General features: G+C 43.3%; 1 protein-coding gene across 1 annotated transcript; it reads right to left on the minus strand.

The window, feature by feature from the left end:
* Nucleotides 1-15,336: 15,336 nt before the first annotated feature.
* On the minus strand, nucleotides 15,337-16,308 carry LOC138887637 (uncharacterized). Its single transcript, XM_070169404.1, has one exon. It carries the CDS (start codon nucleotides 16,306-16,308, stop codon nucleotides 15,337-15,339), a length of 972 nt encoding a protein of 323 aa, XP_070025505.1.
* Between the last annotated feature and the right edge of the window lie 9,357 nt (nucleotides 16,309-25,665).

Here is a 25,665-nt window from a genome sequence, read left to right on the forward strand (position 1 = left end):
CTTTGTTTCTGTATGCTTTCATTCCCTTCGGGACTCTTCAAATGCCTCCTTTTGTGTTGTTGACTGCTGATATCTAGCTTGGACGTAAGTGTTTATTCCAATCTTTTGCCGATCGACATGGTCCCTTCTGATCCCACCGTCATACTTCGAAACAACTCTGGATCGATCTGATGGGCCGGGGCTATTAAAGTCCCCCGAGTTGTTCGGAGATCATGCGTTGATTTTCGGGGCCTCTGGGGGCGCTGCTCAAGATGTAGGTCGTCTTCGGGTATCCGGGGGTCCCTATTAGTCTTGATGTAGATGGCCCCTTTAGGCTGTATAAGATAGACTTCTGCTGAGGAGCTTGCGTGTATTTGGGAGCTTCCTCGGACCTTTGTGTAGCTTTCGCGATCGGAGCTTCCTGCGTTTACTCCTCCTTCTTAGAAAGAGTGAATCGTGAGATCAGTTGCTTGCCTTGCGTTGAGTGCCAGTATTGAGAGCTCATTGATGACCGACTTCTTTGGGCCGGGGTTTCTTGCGTAGAGTGCTGCCCCGAGCATGGAGATAATACGAATGACTCTTTGAGTTATAACTCGTTGTTGGAGGATGCTTTAGGGATCGAACATCGACCCGTTGATCTGTATTGAGGCCGTTGGCTTCCCGGGGCTTGCCTCAGGCAGGTGAATCATTGCTGCTTCTCGTATATATATGGAGCAGCTTCGACTTCTTCGCAAGACTTTACTATTTTCAAATAGCCACCTTTCCATTCTAGTACAGAGTACTGCATCTTTCAAGGCATGAAAGTATTGGTGTGCACCTTTGATTTGGCCTGTCAGCCTCACCATAGCCATGGAAATCGCTTTGGGGCCGATCCGACAAGGGGCCAAGGGTGCTGCTCCTGGTGCTCAAGAATCGAGAGAGTTTGCTTTGGAGACGGCGTCCTTGATAAGGGGAGAACATCTGGAGATAGCGAGGAGATACTGTGGGTGGAGCGAAGGGATAGTCCTGCAGGCGCTTTCTCTCGACGAGGGCATCGCAGACTCCACTAATGGATTGTTGAACGTGTATTTATATCCTTTCGCATTTGGCCCTCCTGATAGGATTGTGCTTGAATTTTGTCAGAAGTATCGGGTCACTCTGGCATAGATTCACCCGTCGTTTTGGCGAACGATGTTGATGATGAGGTTCTTTGTGGAGAAGGCCGGGCTTGAATTCATGCTTGATCACCTTGTCAGGCTATATCGGTCCTTTCATCATCAGGGCCTGCTAACTCTGAGGTGCCGCTCGTCCACGCCCTTTGTTGTTGACGACGAGGAAGGTGGGGATCGAGAGTGGGCCAGTTGGTTCATCTAGGTTCTGACGATTGATATTATCCCCGCGGAGTTCTTGCCATTTCCTGAAGGGTGGAATCATGCCCGTGAGTGAGGCATTTTGCGCTTTTTCAGATATTGTCTATAGCAAAAATCAGTTGAGTAATAATGTTGTTTCTTCTATTGCAGCAACTTCATGGGCGCCGGGTGAAGTTCATGATCTGCCCGGTTGGGTCCAGAAGCTGGTGACCCATTCATCTTGTAACGAACGCAAGTGGCGAGCCGTGCTTCGCACCGGATGGGGAACGCAACACCGAGGTATGTGCATATGTTGCCTTTGTTTCACCTTCATATACCCGAGATAACGCTTCCCCCTTCCATCTGTGATGGATTCACTGTTTGTAGATATCGAGCAGTTCCTCGGGACGAAGCAATGTTTCTCTGAAAAGGGGAAGGAGTCGTTGGCCTCTGGTCCAGGGGATGATGGTAACAAGAGGGATTGGAACTTGCAATGTGATGGAGCTTTCAGTGGTGCCGGTCGGTTTCATATTTCCGGAGAGGGGGTGTCGCCCGAGTTTGCCTCTCCCGGAGTGCCTGATTCCCAGCCGACGGTTCCTTTGAGCGAACACGCTGCTCCGGGGGCCGGTTCTTCTGGGGCCTCAGGGGTAGGATCAACAGGAGTGTGTTCCGACTTCGAGGAAGTCCGTCGTCTTCACTTCGTGGTGAGTTTTTCGTACAGTTTCCCTGTGTCTCGTATCCTCCTTCTTCTATTGAACCTCCCTCGTGCATGCTTGCGATAGGCTTAGGTCTGAGCTGTTCAGTCGAGGGGCCAAGCTTCAGAAAACTCAGGATGAGGGCGAGTCCCTTAGGCTCCTTAACGAGGAGATGGAAGTAGAGCTGCAACATTGGTGATATGAGGCGCACCGGAGCTCAAACTATGAGAGCTATTTTGTAGAGCAGATTATTTCTTGTGGTGTGTGCTTCGCTCCTTTCTATCCTTAAGGCTGATTCCTTTTTGCTGTATCAGTTGAGGAAAAAGTCAGAGTCTCTAGATTACCTTAAAGGCGACATCAACCGCATCAGAATTGCTTGCGGGGAGCTGAGGGCTCAAGCGCAGGCTCGAGCTTTGGAGGAGATGGGTGCCTCAGTCAAGGTCCCTGCCCTTGAGGTCCAACTCCGCTTGACTCATGACAATGCTAAAGTTCATGTGGATATGATTGGGAAACTTGAATCAGATCTCTCGAAGGTCAGAACCGAGATAATTGACGCTCGGGCAAAGGTAGCACTAAACCGAGCTAAGGCCGATCATGAGACGACGATTTGTGTGAAGAATGCTGCTGATGCCCAAGCTTAGCTGAAGCAAACCCTTGACCGGGAGCGGAGGATCGAGGATAATGTTCGCTGTAAATCCCGGAGAGAGGTGTTCGAAGAGATCGGTGCAAGGGGTTTCGTTCTCTCGGAGGAATTGGCTCGAGCACGGGAGGATGAGCGCAATACTCGGTTGCTTCTCTTCGATGTTGCAGAGGGCGATTTTGGCAAGCTGTAGTTCTTTTAGTGTAGAGTGTAGAGTTTGCTGCTTTGTTGCTTTGCTCTGAATATATGTAGGGCATGCCTGTAGATGGAGAGTACACTTTTTCTTGCGCATATGATATATATAAGGAGAAGTTTTGAAGTTTTATTTCTTCTGTACCTCTTTTTGTTGTTGTTGTTGCTTTCGATCAGGAAGGCTGGTCTTGGCATTTGGCGAGGTCCTTCTTGTTCCGGAATTGATCAGACAACCCGGGGACTCTTAAGTGTGATCCTTAGTTCCAAGTCGGGCTCCGGCTCGAGCCTTCCTGCCTTTGGATTTTTTGTGCCCGTGCGGGCAGGTAGTAGTTGCTTTTATCTTGTTCCCTTGGGCATTTTGCTATTTCAACCGCTTTGGGTCCAGTCTCCGGGTCACACTGTGACTCGAGCTTCAATGAACCCTTAGGTTTTTTTCTTGCCTGCATGGGCGGATGATGATGGCCCTTTGTGCTTTCGGTTGAAGTGATCTTGCAGGCGCGTGGCCTGGAGATTTTAATCGGCTGATGATGGTATCATCCGAGCCATGCCCTTAGGCGTATTGTAATATTCGGGTCCAGTCTTCGAGTCGCTTTGCGACTCGAGCTGCAATCGACCCTTAAATTTCATCGAGTTTTCGGGCGGTGAGAATTGGCGCTTATGCCGTGCCCTTAGGCATGTTGCACTTTTTCAGGTCTAGTCTCCGAGTTGCATTATGATTCGAGCTGTAATCGACCCTTAAATTTCATCGAGTTTCTGGGCGGTGACAATTGGCGCTTATGCCGTGCCCTTAGGCATGTTGCACTTTTTTTGGGTCCAGTCTCCGAGTTGCGTTGCGATTCGAGCTGTAATCAACCCTTAAATTTCATCGGGTTTCGGGTGATGGTGGCACTTATACCGTGCCCTTAGGCATGTTGCACTTTTTTCGGGTCCAGTCTCCAAGTCGTATTGCGATTCGAGCTGTAATCGACCCTTAAAGTTCATCAGGTTTTTGGCGATGGTGGCACTTATTCCGTTTTTTCATAGAGACCTTTTAATATGTGGCCCGTAGGTTTGCATAGTTAGCTATTTTGGATCCGGCCTCCGAATCGGGTTACAATTCGAGCTCATTTTAATCCTCAAGATGTCAAGATTTTTTAACCGGCGACAATGGCTCTTACGCTATTTGGTCGTAGAGACCTTTCAATATGTGTCCTGTAGGTTTGCTTAGCTGGAGACAATGGCTCTTACGCTATTTTTTGCCTGTGGGCTTTGTGTAGGCTTTGTATCCGCTCATTAAGGTCTTTTTGTAGTATTTTTGCCTGACCCGTCGTTGGTTCCAGAGGAACCTCGATTTCAAGTCGTTGTCGGCGGTGCTTCGAGCACCTTGTAAGGTTCATAGCTCGTAGGTCAAGTAGATTGATGCTATTGCATTTTTGGATCCGACATTGTTAGAGCTCATTTTTGCCTGTGGAGGGAAGCTTGTTTTAACCGGTTATTTCCGAAGTATATCGGAGTAATGTCCTGCGATTTTTTAGCAACAGTCGGGCATCCCCGAGTAGTGTTATTTTGGCTGTATCAGCCGTTTCGATCGTAGTCGTATGCGTTTGGCCGTAGCCATTTTTGATCCCTAGTGATAGTTTAAACTTCTACATAGAGGGTATGCCCTTTAGCGATTCTTACAAATGCGACGTATAGCCTAAATATCGGGATTTTCATGCATGTTGAGGTCTTACAGTTTTGTCATGCCTGTTGAGGTCTTATAGTTTGTTCATGCCTGTTGAGGTCTTACAGTTTTGTCATGCCTATTGACGTCTTACAGTTTGTAGAATATATCTGGTTATGCCGAGGCTGCCCGTTAGGGTCTTACAGTTTCAGAATTTTCCAGTTGTATGGTGATTGATAGCAGTCTCCGAGTCATCAAGTTTTATTAAGCTTGAAGGCAGCTTCTCGTGAGCTCGGAGTTTCCTTCCAAGGGCTTGATGAGCCTAGAGTTCCGACCCTGGGGTCATGCAAGTTGTCGAGTTGCTGATGCTAAGTCCCCAAGTACATATCAAGACACATTTGATGGAGAAATATTTGCTGCGAGCATATTTGAAAGCATCTTTCCCGAAATAAGAAATTCCGAAAGGGGGTATTCTTTATTGCTTGGCATAAGTATATGCTGTAAATACATAGTCTTGTTGTTGCGAGCTTGGCCCGCACGGGCTCTGCCCCTCCGATCATCTGGTTCTACTTATATGGTTCCATTTCAAGATCCAGCCTGCCATTTATTAGCCCTTCCGAGGGGATAGTGCCTTTTAAGAGAAAACCATCGTACGTCGCCTGACTATAGATGGAAGGCCAACGATCTCGTCGGGTCCTCTTCTGGAGGGTATGCTGCTCTGATGATAACTTGCTGGGGGACCCCCCTCTGGGCTGGAAACCCAATCGAGGATAGAGAGCTTGGAGGGTCCTGTATAGACCTTGGATTTCCGAATGGAGTATAGAATTTCTAAATGCCTTGGTTGGCCGCCTGCATGTAGGTCAGTAAAAAGGAAAGGAATAATAAAGGAGCAAAGTAATCCTCCCATACTGCGGGGTGTGTAGGCAATGTTTTCGAGGCTTGGTCCTTTCCTGTCATTTTGAGGCGCAAGTTTCAATGTAGCCTTCCGCCGCACTCAACTAGGCTTAGACGAATATGCGGTTCCTCTTACCCTTTGATCCCTTAGAGAGCGGAGAAGTCGACGCCGGTGGTCGGTCATATGGTGAAGGACTTCCTCCCGTTGCCTGCAGCTTTTTGTCGAATGCTTCAGTCCTACCTTTGCTGGGGAATTCCATCCTTTTGGCGGAGTGGGGTTGAAATTGCCTCCGGGTAGCATACCCGTTATCATTTGAATAAAATGTCCGCGCTTTGCGGGATCGGCACTTTAGTCCGAGCTCAAGCGTGTTGTATAGAGGGAGCGGCCTTCCTGATTGTCGTGGCGTCTGGTGTCTGGAATCCACCAAAGATTCGAGGTGTGAGAGTGATTTGGTTCGTTGGTCTGGACTGCTATATCGGTTTGGGCCCGGCGTCGTCAACATAATTGGTCGGACCATCTACACTCACGGACATGCTTTATTTTTAATAAATGAGGAAAAAGGGGGGGGGGGAGGGGGGGTTCCGACACGTTAATACGAGGCAGAGGCGAAGTCTCGGCATCCCTTCCTTTGGATGTAGGGGTATTCTTTGGGTATATTCCCTGGATCCATCTTTACCTTGCGATGAATACTTTTTTTTTCTACATTTTATGGACCTTTGAAGGGTGCCGCTGCCCTTTTACCGTCGTGGCGATACGTTGTGGCTTGTCGGCTTTATTTTTTCTGGTCTCCTTCCTCCCTGACCGCTCGACGATACTTGGTGGCGATATCTGTCGAATAGCATGGTCGTCGCTCTTTTGAGCTGGCAACCTCATGCACCCTGCGGTCCCTATGCCGAGCCATATTTCTTTTGCATTGGTCTTGGTCGAGGGGGTCTGGGCCGCCCGGCATCCCCGCCTTCACTTATGGGGATCACTATGTTTGGTGTAGTGATGTTGAAATCGCACTCGGCTGGGCGGGGTTTCCTTACCAGCTGTGCCTTGTTGAATCTGGTTCCATTAGAGGTTCTTCGAGGATACTGCCCTCGGGCCATCTCCCTATTGTTACGAGGTAGATTGCACCTCAGGACGTTCCTTTCATTCGCTGTGCATGGGTGATACCTCCATCTGCTTCGCATCAACTTCTTTGTCGGGAGTCTGCTTGGATATACCGAGCCCGATGAGGTTCCCGGATGGTTCCCCACGGCTCTGATTCGTGGCTAACACCGGGTGCGATCATCCACCCAGTCCTCGGCTGGGTACCTGATCTGGCTTTGCTTGAAATGTCTTGGAGTCGTCGGGCATGCTTCGTTTAGGCTTCGGGCGAAGGCCTGTGCTATCCAACCACTCAAAACTAGGAGTGGTCTCGTTCATCCTATCGGGAACGGGGTGCGGCTTTTCGCGACATTTCATTTCTTCCTTGTTCGGCCTTAGGTGTGTTGGGCCTTCTCGGCACTGCTTTGATGGTACGGGAGCATGCTTCTGCGGAAGACCATGCTGGCATGGCGAGTGAGTCTGTGAGGGCAGGTGCCAAGCGGTGGTGCTGTGTCATGTTTTCTTTCGGGTGAGTTTCTTCGAGATTCCTCAGAGAGACGGGCTCGAACTCATCATTTCGGGGGTCGCTGCCTTCCAACGAGCACGCATGGGTGGTGGTGCGCCCTTATGGATCTGAAGTCCTGTCAAACTTAGGGAGTTCTGGCATTCCGGGTTTCTGCAGAGCGGGTTCCGGGGCTGTTCCCTCGGGAGTCGGTTGTTGTAGGAGCTTCCACGAACCTAATTTGATCCCTTTGAAGGGGTTCTCGAGCATCCTCACTGTGGCAGGGTCAGTTACTAACTCATCATCACTTGACCTCTCGGGTATTGGCTCATCGTAAGGAAGTGTCTCCGTTGCTATTCCGCTAGGGGTCCTCGGGCGACTTTGCAGCTGAGCGAAAGCTGACTGTCGTGCCTGCAACATTTCAAAAATATCGCGGAGATTAACTTCCCGTTCTTCCCGAGCTGGGGTTTTTTGAGCTTTCTATTGGTCAGCAAGTTGAATACTATCATCGGTGCGCGATGCTTCGTCGACTTGTTGCGCACCTCGCAAGCCCGTGTCCGCTTGAATCGACCCAGATGCGTTATCAGGGTCCTGTGGTGTTGCGTAAACCGTTGGAACAGCCATACTGCTTTCGCCGTGGTTTTCGAGGTAGTCGTTCTCGATTTTTCTTACCGAGCTAGACATTAACCTGAAATCAAAAGATCTTGAACAAGAAAAGTGTGAAAGATAAAACCAACAAGAAATTAATCACTATTATTTTTAGCCCCACGGTGGGCGCCAAACTGTTTACCGTGAAAATGGTAACAATAATTAAATTTGTAAATGAGATTCTAAAAATACGCGATCTATTCTCTAGCTAGTTGTTAAGGCAGTTTGTGTTAAGAATATGCGGTATAATGATAAAATATGAACTAAATCGAGGCAGTAAGCAAACCAAAGGGGCCTGTTAGCCGGATGCAGAGTAGGTCGATGGGGGCCTTAGGGCATAAACTCGGGCCGAGTTTGAACTATCAGGGGCAGTCGAGAAGGAGATAACAAGCAGTAATATGATTGAATAAGGCTCTTCATGGCCAATGTAGAGCTGGACGGTGAAGAACAAGTAAGAAAACAATAAATGCGAAGTGGCCTCGAGCCTACGAGAACAAATGACTTTGAAGAAAAGGGAAAGAGAGAGAGATATTATTGCACTTGTGGAGAAATGGAGCAACATCAACCCTTTACAAGATGGAGCGAGCTCCCTTTATAAAGAGGGGGAGACTCGGCTACAAGTATGCGGGGGTTAGCTACAAAGTACGGTGATGGGATGGCCTGACGTGATGCTTCAGTGTAGGCTCTAGGTAGGCCGCGTTTGTCAGGTGTAGCCATGTGCCTAGAGGGATTCTTCCTCTTTCCTAGCTTCGTCCTTGGTTTCCTCCGAATCGGGCTTCGATGAGCCCCAAGGTTGAGAGCTCGGTCGCGACCTCCTGCTCTCGAGACCCCGGGATATGCTTCTTAAATGTCCTGATAGCGAGAAATCGAGTCTTTGTATTTCGCCGAATACACCATTCAAGGACGAATGTTTGTTTAAGAAGAATAAAATATAACGACCTGCCCGTTTCCTTTGTGTATTAGAGCCTCGTTCCCTATTTGATGCTTCCCGCAATTTCTTGTTATTTTATGACTTGCTAGAATGTTTGATTTGTTTTGGGGAAGGCTTGAGAATGAATAGGAATACTTAGCTATATTTTTGGAAAATTAAATTATAAGAGTTAACCCAGGTTTGAGTTTTAAGTAGATGACCTCGGATTGGTTATTTGGTGGTTCCAATAGGTTCGTATGGTAATTTCAGGCTTGGGCATATATTCTAATTTGGATTTCGAAGTTCCTAGAAAATTTTGGCTATATTTTTTGAATGTTGGAAATTTAAAGGTTTGGAGAATTCATGGATTTGGCCGGAGTTGATTTTGATGTTATCGAACTCCATAGGAATGTCTAGTTATGATTCGAACGTGATCGGTGAAGTTGTAATGTTTGAAAGTTAAGAGATGTATTGAAATTTGATTCTTAGTTTTGTTATTGTTTTTGATGTTTGAGCCTTGGTCCACGTTTGTAGGAAGTAATTGGACTTGTTAGTATGATTTGACGGGATCTCAGGGGGCTTGGGTGAATTTTTTATTACCCCCAACATGTTTGGAGATTATCTAATTTTTTGGTGTCTGGTGTTCATCACATTCGAGGGGTGTCTCGTGTTCGCAATGAAGGAATTAGAGCTGAGGGCTACTGTGCTTCACGTTCATAGAAGGGAGCCGCATTCACAAAGAAGCATCTGAGTTGATTGAACAGCCTTCACATTTGCGAATAGGAGAGCCAGATGGCCGTCGCATTGTGATGCTTTTTGCTAGAGGTAGATTTGTACTTTACGAACAAAGGGCTTAGGTCGCGTTTGAGAAGGATAATGCTAGGCATACTTATTTAGTTGTTATTGGGGGAATTTAGCTCATTCTCTTATTTTTTTTGAACCCTAGATGTGGAGAGGGACGATTTTCAAGGAGATTTTCTTACAAGGCAAGAGGGTAAGTAATACTACTTGATTTTGACCATTTATCTTGTTTTTCCATGGATTTCTACAATTTAATCGTGGAATTTGAAGAGAAATTTGGGGTTTTTGCCTATATCTTAAGAGAGTTTATTTCTAGGTTTTAAAGGTCGATTGGACTTGATTTTCGAATTTAATCATATATTTGGTCTCATAGGGTTATGGGTAGTCGGAATCTACCCCTTGACTCAAGTTTTGGCCATGTAGGCCCGAGTTGACTTTTGTTGAATTTGGGAATTTTATTAAGGATTGATGCTTTATTATTTGGAAATGATTTTATAGCTTTTTTTATGTTATTGAGTGGTATTTGACTTGATTCAAGTCGTCTGGAGGTTTATTTGAGAGGAAAGATGTTTCGAAAGGTTGAAGTTATTACCGGATAGAGGTAGGCTTCTTGTCTATTGTTGTAAGAGGGAATTCTCCTCATAGGTTATTGCTTTTCTACTTACTACTTGATTTATGAGTCATGTATATGCCAGATGTGAGCATATATATGTAGCTAGGTTATGACCATATCGGGTTGAGTATGATTATGCCTTTTTTGACTATATGAATTTATTATCCATGTTTTGATAAATCTTTGCTTACGTGATGACCCATTATTATGGTTTAGGAGCATGATTAAGGTTATGACTTGTTAAATTAGGCATAAAGAATTATTTTGCCATGTTGAGATTTTTTGTTAACCATAGTCATGTACTTGTTTTAATTGCTTTATGATTTGGTAGTTAAGTAGCTTAATTTACTTATGTTAAATAATATGATTATACTAATGCATGTTGAGCTAGATTGTTGAGCCGTTATGATAAATTGAATTATACGATTAGCTATAGCCATCTTTTATCCATATGGGATTTCATCCACATCTTTATTATTATGCCTGGCGCTTCTTTATTATATTATTACATACACATGTCCATGGGCTGGAGAGTTGAATATTGTGAAAAGATGAGGGTTTTGGCACCAAGGAGTGGTAGGCAGATATTGATTATTGATGATATTATGATTGGATTGGGTTGCACGCTGCAATGATAATATGAGTGGATCAGGATGTACACCGCAATAGTTTTATTAGTGGATCAGATTGAACATAAAAACAATGCTTGAATATGAATCCGTCCTTCCAGAGTCAGGTGATTACCCATGTTAGTTTAGGGCCTATGAGTGCAGGCACCCAGATTGTTGCTAGTTTGGACACTTGGCCAGTGTCACATATACAGATATGTGTGGTGAGGTTTGGTATTAGATCCTAGACTCATACAATGTATCTTATATACATATATGAATGTTTATTGACTCATAACCTGATTATGAAAAGAGTTGAGATAACTGATTTTTCTATCCCTTGTCTAAAAACATATCTAAATTCAAAATTTCCTATGTTTCTACTGGTGGACTTGGTTGTTGATGTCATGCTTTAATCCATATTCTAATTATGTTTCATATGCTTATTGAGTTGTTAGTAAGTGTTAGTGTTGACCCATTGTCACTACTTTTTCGAGGCTAGACTTGATACTTAGTGAGTACCGCGGTTTTGTACTCAAACGCTTTTTCTCCTTTTTGTGTAGGTTCTGAGGCTGGCATCAGCGGTTCCCATTGATCTGAGTTGGAGTATTTTGTTGGAGACATTGTGCTGAGCTACTTTACTTAATTCGATCTGCATCACATGAAGTCCCCTTTCCCTACTCACTTTATATTTTTCTATGTATTTCTATTTTCGGACGAGTGTTGTATCCACTTGAGATTATACACTCTTATTAGATACTCGTGGAAATGTTGTGATACTAGGTCTTTGAATCATTTATGAGACAGTTTCGATCGTATTTAGACTCTATCTGGGATTCATGTACTATTCATATTTGATTTAAGACTTATTCCGCCTTTTTATTATAGTATGAATTAGTCAATGACTTAATTATTGGATTCTATTATGGTTGTTGATTGTTGGCTTTCCTAATAAGCAGGTTAGGTGCCATCACGACCATTGGTAGGTTTTTGGATCGTGACAAGTCAGTATCAGAGTTCTAGGTTCTAAGGGTTCACAAGTCACGAGCATGTCTAGTAGAGTCTTGTGGATCGATATAGAGACGTCACTATATATATTCAAGAGGCTAAAAAGCTTTAAGAACTTCAATTTGCTTGATTCCTTAAAGTGCGTTGATTATTGTCTGAGTCTGAATTCTCTCTTCTACTCCCTTACAGATGGTGAAAACAGGTGCTTCAGTAGTGGTAAGTGACGAAAAGGTAGTACCATCAGCTGTATCCATGACGGGTAGGGCCCGTAATAGGGCCAAGGATCCCACTAGGGGTTGCACAATGGCAGCTAAGGCAGAGCACCCACTAGAGCCCAGGAGTGTACAAGGTCAGTATCAGTAGATCCACCTACGGATTAGGTAAAGGATCATATTAGTGATGATCGTGTAGAGGCTCCAGTTCTAGCTCAACATCTAGAGAGTTTTGTTGCTTCACCGATATTCCAGGAGGCAAACAACTTCTTAGGCTAGAGGGAGAGTTCATACCTCTACTACTCGTACTCCGGAGTAGCCTATTATAACAGCTAGACATGTTGTTATGCTTATTATGTCTTTTGATTAACAAAATATGATGGAGAGGTTTCAGAGGTTATATCATGTACACTTGATGGTGATACTTTGGAGGATCCCTAAGATTTTCTGGACAGATGTCATCAGATGCTTCACAATTTGGGCTTGGTAGAGTCCAACATGGTGGACTTTACTACTTTTCAGTTTAGAGCGGCTGCCATGAGAAGGTTATAGATATATGAGGTGGAAAGGTTAACTGATTCACCTCCTATTACTTGGACTCAGTTCTCATAATTGTTTCTTGCGAGGTACATCCAACACACTAGGAGGGATGAGTTAAGGGACCAGTTTGAGCATCATCAGCAGGATCACATGATTGTAACCTAGTATGAGGTAAAATTGATAGAGTTTTCATTTCATGCTTCTATCTTGATCCCCATCGAGGCAGAGAGGGTGAGCCGATTCGTTGATATTTTGAATTGTAACACCTAGAAAATTTTTGCAATGTTTTAAGGCCATTAAGAAGATTTACATGTGCTAATTATATTAATTCGTGTATGAATTAGGACTTATTATATGAAGAATTTAATTGTCTTGATAATATGTGTACTAGGTGTATTAGGAGCAGTTTATGGTCTAAGAAGAGACCTAAGACTAAGTCAAGTTGGAAATGATATGATAGGCTAAAGTTTCAAATGAGTTTGTACAAGACCTGACTTCAAACAAGCTCCACTCTGAACGTATAAGGGTTTAGGTGGTGATATTCCTATTAAATTAAAATTCTATATGTGTAGTTTCCAATGATTAAAACATTTTATAATTTGGATATTTCTACAAGGAGTCTTTATACCAAAGAGTGGCACGACAACCATGCTGCTACGCGAGCTATGGTAGCTATGCCGCGTTGTGTGTAGTTGATTCCAGCAAGCTAGTCAAAGAGTGGGAGATAAAGAGTAAGGGAAACATAGCTATGTAGTAAGTGTGTGTAGCTAAGCATGTCGTTAGACCTATAAAGATTGCTATTTCAGGGAGAGAGAAAGAGATGAAATTTTGGACTAGGGTTTGATTGGTAGAGAGAAAGAGGAGCTCTCCCACCATTGATACACTTCTAGGTAAGCTTATTTGGTATAAGAATAATTAGATAATATCATTTAATGTTAACAATAACATAGTTATGGATCCAATCCATAGAAATTTGTTGAACCTTAAAGAACACAATAAAGAGGAAAAATAAGATTTTTTTCCACCAAGAGGTAATCCCTTTACTTGAGCTTCATATATATGACATATTTGAGTATGGTTAGAATGTTTAAGAATTTTATTTAAAATGGTATATTATATGAACCCTAAGAGTACAACAACAAAAGTAATGCAGTAAAATCCCACAAGTGGGTTCTGAAGATGGTAATGTGTACGCAGACTTTATCCCTACCCCGAAGGAGTAGAGAGGTTATTTTCGATAGACCCTCGACTCAGAAAGATGAAAAGAGACTATAGATCAATAATAAAAATAGAATCTTGAAAGATAATACCAGCATCGTAAGAGCTACAAAAGAGATGAAAAAATAATAACAATAACCAATAATAATGACACAATACTACGCAAATGGAAAAATAGTACAGACACAACATTAAAAACTAGAAGTATATGATAAAACACTATCAGACTAGCGTCTTACCCGGTACAAAGTAGAAAAAATTGAACTGCCTTCTAACCTTCAACCCTGATACTTGACTTCCCCACCTTCCTATCAAGTGCTATGTCCACAGAAATCTGAAGTGGCACCATGTCCTGCCTAATAACCTATTCCCAATACTTCTTAGATCTCCCTCCATCTCTTCTCATACTCACCAAAGCTAACCGCTCACACCTCCTTATCGGGGCATCTAGGCTTCTCCTCCGCACGTTCCAGAACCATCTAAGTCTTGCTTCCCGCATTTTATCTTCCATGGGAGCCATGCCCACCTTCACTCGAGTATCTTCATTCCTAATCTTATCCAGCCTAGTGTGCCTGCACATTAATCTGAACATCCTCATCTATGCTACTTTCATCTTTTGGATATGTGAATTTTGACTGATCAACACTTCTCCCCATACAACATGGCCAGTCTAACTACCGCTCTATAGAACTTACCTTTGTGTTCGGTTGCACATTCTTCTCACACATGACACCATATGCTAACCTCTATTTCATCCACCCCACCCCTCTACAGTTTGTGGCGTATTCGTCAATCTACCCACCCCCTAGATAACTGAACTAAGGTACTTGAAACTTCATCTCTTAGGGATGACATGTGAGAGCCTCACATCCATGTCCACTTCCACTGTTGTGTATCTGAACTTGCACTCTGGGTTTTCTATCAAAGTCTTGCTTAACATAGAACCTTTAGACTGAAGGGTCTATCTCAAAACCTCCAACCTCTCGTTAACGCCACCTCGAGTCTCATCAATCAGAACTATATCATGAGCAAATAACATATGTCATGGAACCTCCCCTTGAATATAATATGTCAGTGCATCTATCAGCAGGAAAAATAAGAACCGGCTGAGTGCAGATCCTTGGCGTAACCCCATAACAACCAAAAAATGCTTTGTCACATCCCATTGTCCTAACCTTTGCTTATATCCATCATACATGTCCTTAATCACCACAATGTAAGCTACCGGAATACCTTTTACATCTAGGCATCTCCAAAGAACCTCTGTAGGGACCTTGTCATACACTTTCTCTAGGTCAATAAACACCATGTGCAAATCCTTCTTCCCATTACCATACTATTACACCAACCTCCTAATAAGGTCGATTGCTTCCATAGTTGAATGACCTAGCATGAACCTGAACAAGTTGTAGGATATAGATACTGTCCTCCTTACCCTCACTTCCACCACCCTCTCCTAGTATGGCTTAGTAAGTTGATACCCTATAATTGTTACAACTTTGGATATCTCCTTTGTTCTTGTATAACGGTATCATCGTACTCCACCTCCATTCATCTGGCATCCTCTTCGTCCTAACAATAATATTAAATAACCTAGTCAGCCTCTCCAAGTTTGCTATACCCCCATGCCTCCATAATTTTATTGGAATTTTGTCTGGCCCGGTCTCTCTCTACTCATCTTATGCATAACCCCCATGACCTCCTCAACCTTAATATGCCTATAGTATCTAAAATCTCAGTAACTCTCAGAGTGCCCTAAGTCACCTAGCACAATGTCTCTATCCCCCTCTTCATTTAGAAGTTTATGAAAGTAAGTCTTCCATCTCCGCTTAATCTAAGCCTCCTCCATCAGTACTTTGTCATCCTCGTCATTGATGCACCTCACTTGGTTAAGATTATGGGCCTTCCTCTCTTTTTCCTTGGCTAGCCGAAATAACATTTTTTCTCGTCTTTTCCCCAATTTCCTCATACAAACAACCAAAACTGCAATCTTAGCGTGTGTGATCGCTAGCTTCGCCTCCTTCCTAGCTTCCTTATATCTTTCTCTGTTCGCTCTCATCTCCTCCTCGTTTGTTCTCTCCACTGACTTCAGATACGCCGCTTTTTTTGCTTCCACTTTTCCTTGGACCTTGTCATTCCACCACCACTCGCCTCTATGCCTACCAGAGTTACCCTTTGTGATCCCTAACACCTCTCTCACATCCTCCCTTATGCAAATCACCATCAATGTCCACATACTACTTGCATCCCCATTCCTCATCCAGGCTCCCATAGGCATCAACCTCCCCTCCAACTCTTGATCTTTATCCTTAGTCAAGGGTCCCCACCTGATCCTCACTCGACCCCATAGAACCCTCTTCTTCCTCTTTATTATAGTACAAATGTCCATCAACAAGAGCATATGCTGTGTCGCAAGTGTCTCACTCAGGATAGTCTTGCAATCCTTGCACAACTCTTTATCACACCTCATAAGGAGGAGATAATCAATATAAGTATTAGCCACCATACTTTGGAAATTAACCAAATTATCTTCCCTCTTTGACAAATTATAGTTCGCCACCAACTCAAAAGCCTTAGCGAAGTCCAACACTGAAGTACCTCCTCTGTTCCTATCACTAAAGTTGAAGCCACCATGAACCTCTCCATTACCACCAACAGTCGTCCCAATATGCCCATTAAAATCCCTTCCTATAAATATCTCAGTGTGCGAAATACTACATACAACCTCATCCAAACCCTCCCAAAAGCTCCTTTTAACCTCCTCATCCAAGCCCATTTGGGGTGCATAGGCACTAATGACATTCATATTAATGGGTCTTGAAAGTGATATTTTGGGTAAAGAAGAAGGTGAGTAGTGATGAATTGATATAAATGGATTTTTTTAGTCTTTTATGATTCCAATAACTTGATAACCTAATTGATGAACGAATTGAAGTGGAATCACCATTTTTCGAAGAAATAACACTAGTTTTTGATTTGGATATTCTTGAACCTAGGGTTTGTTAGAGAAGACAATGAATAGTGACTTCATGATGTTGGGTTGTTAACATAGTATCATTAATGACTCCAAATAAATATTAAATGATAAGAATGGAATTGGATAGGTTAATGGAGAACCTATTGGATAATTTTGGGATGGTTGAAGGCTTGTTGCTGACCTCTGAAGCCTAAATGGATATCTATGAATCTTTTGGGGTTTGTTTTGATGTAGTTGGCATATCTAATGGTATATATCAAATTATTGGCGATATTTGAGCATTTTAATCAATTGGAGTGTTTTAGTGTTATTTGGATCTTGAAGTTTGAGGTAACTTGATTAAGATTTACTCTTCTTTGGGGGTTCTCTCTAAAAGCATATTTAGAGTTAATACGTGATATTATTATAAATATGCATCCGTACTAGTGGGTATAAGTAGGAAGGATGTCATCATGTGTTCCTATGTTTGTTACTTGCAAAGTTTCATGTGATTTTATAAGATTTTATTTTCGAATCTTGTTTTCAAAATAACACTTAAGGAAAACGTTATAAGTTTTATTAAAATTTATGTATTGATAAGAATATAAAATATTTGAGTGCTAAAGATATATTTTCATAAAAAAATATGTTGTTTGAAATTTGAACAATGGAGTAGCACTTGTTGTACATTTAAATGTCATGACCCAAATCCCACCATAGGCTGTAATGGCACTCAATACTGCAGTTAGGCAAGCCAACAACTTAACAACATGCCGATTGATAGTCCATAACACATTTTATAACAAGTGATGAAATAAATAAGCGGATTTATTGGTTCTTTTTTTGGAAAAAGTATTGATATAATATTATATGTTCAAACGTTGTCGAAATATAAATTTAAATATCATCACAGCAATACAACCAAGAATGAGAATCTAAATCCACAAAATTTGGGGTCACAAGTGTATGAGTATCTACTAGGATGTACGATACTACTACAACATATGTCTGGAATATAAAATAGATAGGATACAGTAAATGAATAAGACGGGGAATCTGTGTGCTGCATATCGTAACATGTAATGCAACTCACTGCAAAGTCTTCTCAGCATCTGCTCCTATGCACTAAGATGAAAAAAATGTACATGTCTCAGTACCTGACAATTAATGTAGAAGTATAGTATGAGTACGTAAATCAATATGTACCCAGTAAGTATCTAGCCTAACCACAAAAAAGTAGTGACGAGGGGTCGACATCGACACTTACTAGTGAGTCAATAATCAAAGTACAATACAAGTATACAGGTATGAGGCATAACAGGTTAAAGCAATAGAAATAGATATATGTGCATAACACGATCCACAACAGAAGAGTAAATACAAAGTCCTCAAATACTGTATAATACTTAGAACGAAATATATAATGGTCAACATCAATAAATTGTCACATCTCAACTCAGGAAGACTTATAGGTACGCTGGCTCTTTATCGAATATTATGCACGATTCTGCCGAGGCGAGCTGCCCAATCCCCTAAGAGTGATGGCATGATTCCCTACTATTGTCATACGGCCCAATCCCATAATTATAGTATACACTGCCAAGGTTGTACGGCCCGATCCGTGGATGAATCTCATAATACTGCCGAGGTCGCATGGCCCGATCCATAATAGTACTGTTGAGGGGTTCAACCCAATCCTATATGAATAGGGAGACTTTGATGGGTCACTAGCCTAAATCAAGAATATATGTGTAAGTTATGAATTCTTAGAAGCTTTCGAACGAATATGCACAACGCAGAAGAAATCCGTAGAATGGAGTATAATTTACACAACTAATCAAGTAGCACGTCAAGTATCTAAAATAGCAAGTTCGATATTCTACGCAAGTGTAGTCTCGAGCTAAAATATAACTTAAAGCATTTAAGCAGGCGAGAATAACTCAATAATATTATTGAAACATAGTGTGAGTCTACGTCTACCCGGATATGATAAAGAATCTAGCATACGCATGGACACTTGTCACCTCATATGTGCGTAGATCCCATAACACGTATCACGTAGAAAATATAACACATACGAGGTAAATTTCCTCTTACAAGGTTAGACAGGAGACTTACCTTGCTTTGAAATTCGATAATCGGCTCCAATGCCTCTCTGATACCTCAAACCAATGCCAAATGACCCGAAACTAGTCAAAGAACATGCAAACGAATCAAAATATTCTTAAAGACTCGTAATTTTAACAATTAGAAACAATTCTCAACTCCATACGAAAAGTCAACCCCCGAGACCATGCGCCCCGATTCAAAAAATGCTCGAAGATAAATACTACCCATAGTACCACAAACTCAAATACATAATTTATTCCCAATTCCATGTTCAATTTTGAGGTTAAAACTCAAAATACAATATTTTAGGTTTTATTCCAAAATCTCACAATTTATATAAATTTCATGTTCAAATCCATATATAATTCATGTATTTAACTCACAATCAGTGGGAATCACTTACCTTGTGATAGATGATAAAAATGCCACTCCAAAATCGCCCCAAAATCGGCTCCAAAAAAGAAAATGAGATGAAAATGAGCTATGTCCTGATTTGCATTCTTATACACTGCCCATGCATCGTCCATCGCTATCGCAGAAACAACTTCATGATCGCGAAGGACAAACCAGCCTCGCCCAAAAAATCCTCTCTGTGAACTTGTGTACCAAGCTCGCAATCGCGACCATCAGCCTTCCAAGCCAACGCGAACGCGAGCCCAGCTCTACGAATGTGAAGGCCAATATTCCAGCCTCAGCAATATGTCTTCCAAGATCGCGACATTCCTTACACGATCGCGTAGAGAAACTTTCCATCCCAAAAAAGCTTATCACATTCACGACCTTTCCACGCAAACGCGTAGGACAACCTAGCCACTAACCGCGATTGCGATGCCCTTTCTGCAATCGCGAAGAAAAATAAGTCTTCACCAGCTCCACCCACCCCTTCACGATCGCATGCAATCACAAAGCATACCCCTAACACCAGAAACCAGCAACTACAAAATAAAGGGAATTGGTTCGGAACCATCCCAAAACACACTCGAGGCCCCCGGGACCCCCATCCAATCATACCAACAAGTCCCCATACCTTATAAAACCTCATCCAAAGGCTCAAAATGCTATGAATAACATCAAAACAAAGAATCCACTATCAAAATCCTTCCTTTAACTTTCAAACCTTCAACTTCGCCAAACACGTTAGAATCACACTTAGACATTCCGGATCACGACCAAACATCAAACACAAATTCCAATCAACTAAATTATCCTATCCAAAGTTCGATCCCACCACCTAGAGTCTGATAACACCAAAGTCTACTCTAAGTCCAACTTATCTAATTCAAAACCTTCAAAATGTGAACTTACGATAATAAGTCCCGAATCGCTGCCGGACCATCCGATACTCAACGCGGACATACACCCAAGTCTGAAATCACCTTTTAAGCCTATAGGAAGCTTCAATCCTGATTCTATGTTTGTTTCAAAAGTAAAACCCTGGTCAACTCTTCCAATTTAATTCTTTCGAATTGAGAATTATTTTTCAAATCAAATTCAAATTTCACAAAAAACAAAACCGATTTACACGTACAAATCATAATATATAAAGTGAAGCTATTCAAGGTCTCAAATCGCCAGACAACATTCTAGAGTTCAAAATGACCGGTCGGGTCACTATATTCTCCACTACTTAACCAAAATACGCAGACTGCCATGCTAACATGTTCTTGCCACAACACCTGTATAGCCTTAACATACTGAAGGAACCAATCATTTCCCCTACTAAACTGACCCAACTCCTCAATTTTATCTTGACTTACCTTAAAAATAATACCTCTCTTTTCCAGCACACAATGCACCTCAATCAATACTCATCCTGAGTGACCCCAAATCACAAGGCCACATCGTCTCAATATACATAAGGTATTTTTTACCCTCTCATACACTCAATAGTACCCAGCCTCCCCCCTCTCCCTGCTGTTATACCGGTTCCGAGGAGACCTTATGCAAATCCGAAGTTGTTTCTTCTATCTCTCTAACACTGCGTTAAAGACCCGGTAACAACATATAAATACACCAAGTCCCTTTTACAATCCACTGCAATACTCATTCCTCAGCCACGGAACAAACCCAAAAATCCTTAGGCACCACACTTTATATCTTGAACCTACTATAACCATTGTTGAGAGTCGCCCACTCTAAGCCAGTCCTGATTATATAACCAAACTACTAGTGCTCCATTAGTACCTGAACACTCCAAAGAAGCAATGAAATTAATCCTTTCCTTTGCACATCACATTCACAAGAATTATAATATCTGAGTCCCACAATCTTCACATGAATCGATAAGGCAAAATGTAACAAACATCCATCAGATTCCTTGCTCGAATTACCCCTGATGTTTTTTCGTCAGTCAGAACTAATCCATTAATGTACCGATAACCAAAAACTACAAATATACATAACCACGTGACCCAATCATCTACGGTAGGCTCCTTCAGTTGGATTTAAGCCACAATCACAAAATCCAAGGACCTGCAATGACTTCTCCTCCTATCTACCATGATCTCACACCGTTACTAAGACAAATTTCTCACAAGATCTTGTTGCACTAATCATAATACATCCCGAGTATTAACTCCAAAATGCACTCTCAACTTTCTGATACTCGCATCATCTTCTTCAAGCGATCCAAGCCCACATCGTACTACAATCTTCCCGTTGGATAGAAGGTAGAACGTTTCATAGGAACTTCATAAGATATCATACACCCTTAATCTTCTCACATGAGATAGCCCACCTGTGTGACCTTATATCGGCATCCCCAATCGACATCGCCATGGGTATAACCACTTCGAAATCTATCAATCCTTCTGAGTCCACATCCGTCCACTAGCCGTAAGAATCCATTCATTCCATCTACATCAACAAAAAGTACAATAACTTATTCAAAATTAGATGCTATGTTGCGTCCCAAAATGATAATCAAGCATTCACATTCCTCTACATTCCAAGTAAACTCCTTTCATCACATTCGAATGTCCTAGGTATATAAGCCACAATCTCAAATGAAACACGTAACTTAGTTAATTTTCCACATGACCCAAATCACACTACCTATTCTCAAAGCGATGCGTCTACCGTACCAGAAATTCATACAATACACTACCACTCCCACTCCGGTATAGCCATCTCGCGGAGCCAACAACTCGATCTCTACTACTCATGCTTGGCCTGCTAACAATTCACCCACCGTGAGACATATCCCACCATGTCATTTCTCATCACTCCCAACCATAAAGTTATATACGGTGAAATCATAAGACTTGATTTCTCGCTGTCAGGACATTTCAGAAGCATGCCTCGGGACCCTGAGTGCGGGAGGCCGCGACCAAGTTCCCGACCTCGGGGCTCGTCGGAGCCCGATTCGGAGAAAATGAAGACCGAAGCCAGGACGGAGGGAGAAGCCCCCCAGGCACATGGCTACGTCTGACAGGCCTGACCTATCCAAAGCCTATGCTGAGGCATCACGTCAAACCATCCCATCTCCGTACTTTGTGTTTAATCTCCACATATTTGTACCATACCGTGTTCCCTAGCCTATATAAGGGGAACCCATACCACTTTGTAAAGGGCTGATATTGCTCCATTTCTCCACCAAAGCAATAATATTTCTCTCTCTCTCTTTCTCCTATTTTGTTCATTCTCATTGGCTCGAGGCCGCTTTAACATTATTGTCTTCTTACTTATTTCATGTATATTGCGCAACTTTGGCCGTAAAGAGCCTTGCTTGATTGTATCCTTAGTTGTTATCCTATTCCCGATTGCCCGCGATAGCTCGAGATCGATTCGAGTCCCGAACCCGAGATCCTTATCGACTGGCTTTGCATCCGGGCAACAAGCCCCTTCGGTTTGGTTTCTGCCTCTTTTTGCCCCACATTTCATCGTTAAGCTTAGCATTAACTGCTTTAACAACTAGCTCGAGAATAGATCACGTATTTTTAGAATCCCATTTACAAATTTAATTGTTGTTACCATTTTCACGGTAAACAGTTTGGCGCCCACCGTGGGGCTAAAATAATAGTGATTATTTTCTTGCTAGTTTCGTCACACAAATGCACATTATCTTTCACATTTTCTCTTGCCCAAGATTTTTGATTTCAGGTTAATGTCCGGCTAGGTAAGCAAAATCAAAAATGACTACCCCATAAACCACGACAAAAACAATATGGTTGCTCCAGAGGTTAGCGTGACACCGCAGGACCCCGATAACGCATTTAGGTTGATTCAAGCGGACGCGGGCTTGTAAAGCGCGCAACAGGTCAATGAAGCCTTGCACACCGATGATAGCATACAACGCATTGACCGACAGGAAGCTCAAAAAACCCCGGCCTGGGTAGAATAGGAAGTTAATATTCATGTTATATTTGAAATGTTACAGGCACGGCAGTTGGCTATCGTTCAGCTGCAAAGTCGCCCGGAGACTCCCAACGCAGTAGCGCTAGAGAAACCTCCTTATGCTGAGCTGGTACCTGAGAGATCAAGTAATGACAGATCAGTAATCGACCCCACCGTAGTGAGGTTGCTTGGGAATCTCTTCGAAAGGATCAAATCAAGTTGGTGGAAGCTCGTACAACAACTGTCTCCCAAGGAAACAGTCTCGGAACTCGCTTCACAAAAATTCGGAACGCCAAAACCCACAGGTGCGACAGGACCTCAGATCCCTACGGGCACACCACCACTTACGCGAGATCATTCAATGGCAGCAACCTCCAAGATGATGAGTTCGAGCCCGTCTCGTTGAGGAAGTTTGAAGAAACTCTCTCGAAAGAAACCATGACGCAGCGCCACCGCTTGGCACCTGACCTTACAGACTCACTTACAATACCAGCGTGGTCCTCCGCGGAAGCATGCGCCGACGCCATCAAAGTAGTATTGAGAGGGCCCGATACACCTGAGGCCAAACGAAGAAGAAATGAAATACCGCGGGAAGCCGCACCCCATTCCCTGATAGGAAGAATGAGATTGCTCCCGGTTTTGGACGATCAGGCAACACAGGCCTTCACCAGAGGCCTGAACGAAGCATGCCCGATGACTCTAGGACATTTCAAGCGAATCCTGATCAAATACCCAGCCGAGGTCTGGTTAGATTCCCACTCCCGACACTGGCCACGAATCAGGGCCATGGACAACCATCTGGAAACCTCCCCGAGTTTGGTATATGACTCCCGACAAATAAGTTGATGCCAAACGGATGGAGGTATCATCCATGTGCTGTGAATGGAAGGAAAGACTCGAGATGTAATCTACCTCGCAAGAATAGGGAAATATCCCGAGGATAGCACCCTCGAGGAACCTCCAATGGAACCAGATTTAACAAGGCACAACTAGCAGGGAAACCCCGCCCAGCCGAGTACGATTTCAACATTACTATACCAAACATTGTGATCACCATTAGTGAAACCGGGAATGCCAGGCGACTCAGACCTATTCGACCAAGACCCCTTCAAGGGAACTATGGCCTAGCGCAGGAACCGTAGGGGCGCGCGCGGTCACTAGCTCAAAAGAACGACAACTTTGATATTCAATAGAGATCGCTACCATGTATCATCGAGCGGTCAGGCTCGGATCCAGCTCCAACGGAGGAATGAGATCGGGAAAAATGAAGCTGACAAACCACGACGTATAGCCACGATAGTAAAGGGGCGGCGGCACCCTTCAAAGATCCATAAAATGCAGAGTAAAATGGCTCATCACCAAGGAAAGACAGGTCTAGGGAATATACCCAAAAGACACCCTTGCATCCAAGGAAAGAGACTCCGAGACTTCGCCTCGGCCTAATGGGGCGATTCGGACTAAAGAACCAAATCACTCCCACACCTCGAATATTTGATGGATTCCAGACGCCAATCGCCACAACAATCAGGAATGCCGCTCCCTCTATACAGCCCGCCTGAGCTCGGCCTGGAACGCCGAGCCTGCAAAACACTGACGTTTCATTCATATGACAATGGGCATACTGCGACTTCGACCGCACTCTGTCAAAGGGATTAAAATCCATGATCGAGATGGGACTAAAGTATTCGACAAGGAACTACACACGACGAGAGGAAATCCCTCACTATATGACTCATCGCGGGCATCAATGCCTCCACCTCGAAGGGATCAAAAGGTGAGCAGAACCCCATCTTCGGCCAAGACTGGTTGAATACAGCAGAAGGCTGTATTAAGGGCTCGCGCCTCGAAACGACATAAACATACCAGGCCTCGAAACGTCACCTACACATCCCGCAGCAGGGAAGAACTACTCTGTTTCCTTGTTGTTTCTTTTCTTTTGCTAACCTATATGCAGGCAGTCAGCCGAGGCATTCATAAGTTCTAACTCTACCTGGAGATCCGAGGCGTCTAAGGGGCCCACCGTGCTCTCTTCCCTCGATCGGACTTCCAACCTAAAGAGGGTCCCGCCAGCAAGATTATTAGCAGAGAAGCATACCCCCCAGAAGAGGATCTGACGAAATCACAGGCCTTTTCTTCTATAGTCAGACGATGTGCAATGGCCCTCTGTTAAGGACACCGTCCTCTCGGAAGGGCCAATAAATAGTAGGCTAAGTTTCAAAACGGAATCATGTAAATGGATCAATTGATCAGAGGAACCGCACCCACGTGGGTCGAGCTCACAGCAATGAGACGACATGTATTTACAGCCTATATTTACACCAAGCAATAAAAAATATCTTTTCGACATTTAATACTTCGAAAAAGGCAATTTCGGCATATTCACAGCAAAGGCCTCTCCGTTGAATACGTCCCGAGATACTCGGAGACTTAAACAGGTCAACGCCCACACGACCCCAATGTTGGAACCCCGGGCTCACAAAGCCTTCACAATGGAACTCCGGGTTCATGAGAAGCGGTCATCAAGCTTAAACAAACTCGATGACTCGGAGACTGTCGCCAATCACCGAGCACTAGAAAATCCGAAACTGTAAGACCCCTAGCAGGCAGACTCGGCATAACCAGATGTATTCTACATCATACAAACTGTAAGACCTCAATAAGCATGACAAACTGTAAGACCTCAATAGGCATGAAAACCCCGAAGTTTAGGCTATACATCGCATTTGTAAGAATCCCTAAAGGGAATACCCTCGGCGTAGACGC

The sequence above is a fragment of the Nicotiana sylvestris genome, chromosome 3, assembly GCF_000393655.2.
Source record: "Nicotiana sylvestris chromosome 3, ASM39365v2, whole genome shotgun sequence".
NCBI lineage: Eukaryota > Viridiplantae > Streptophyta > Magnoliopsida > Solanales > Solanaceae > Nicotiana > Nicotiana sylvestris.

Excerpts from the sequence above, each read along its gene's own strand:
- LOC138887637 (XM_070169404.1), bottom strand. The coding sequence starts at position 16,308 with ATGAATGTCATTAGTGCCTATGCACCCCAAATGGGCTTGGATGAGGAG.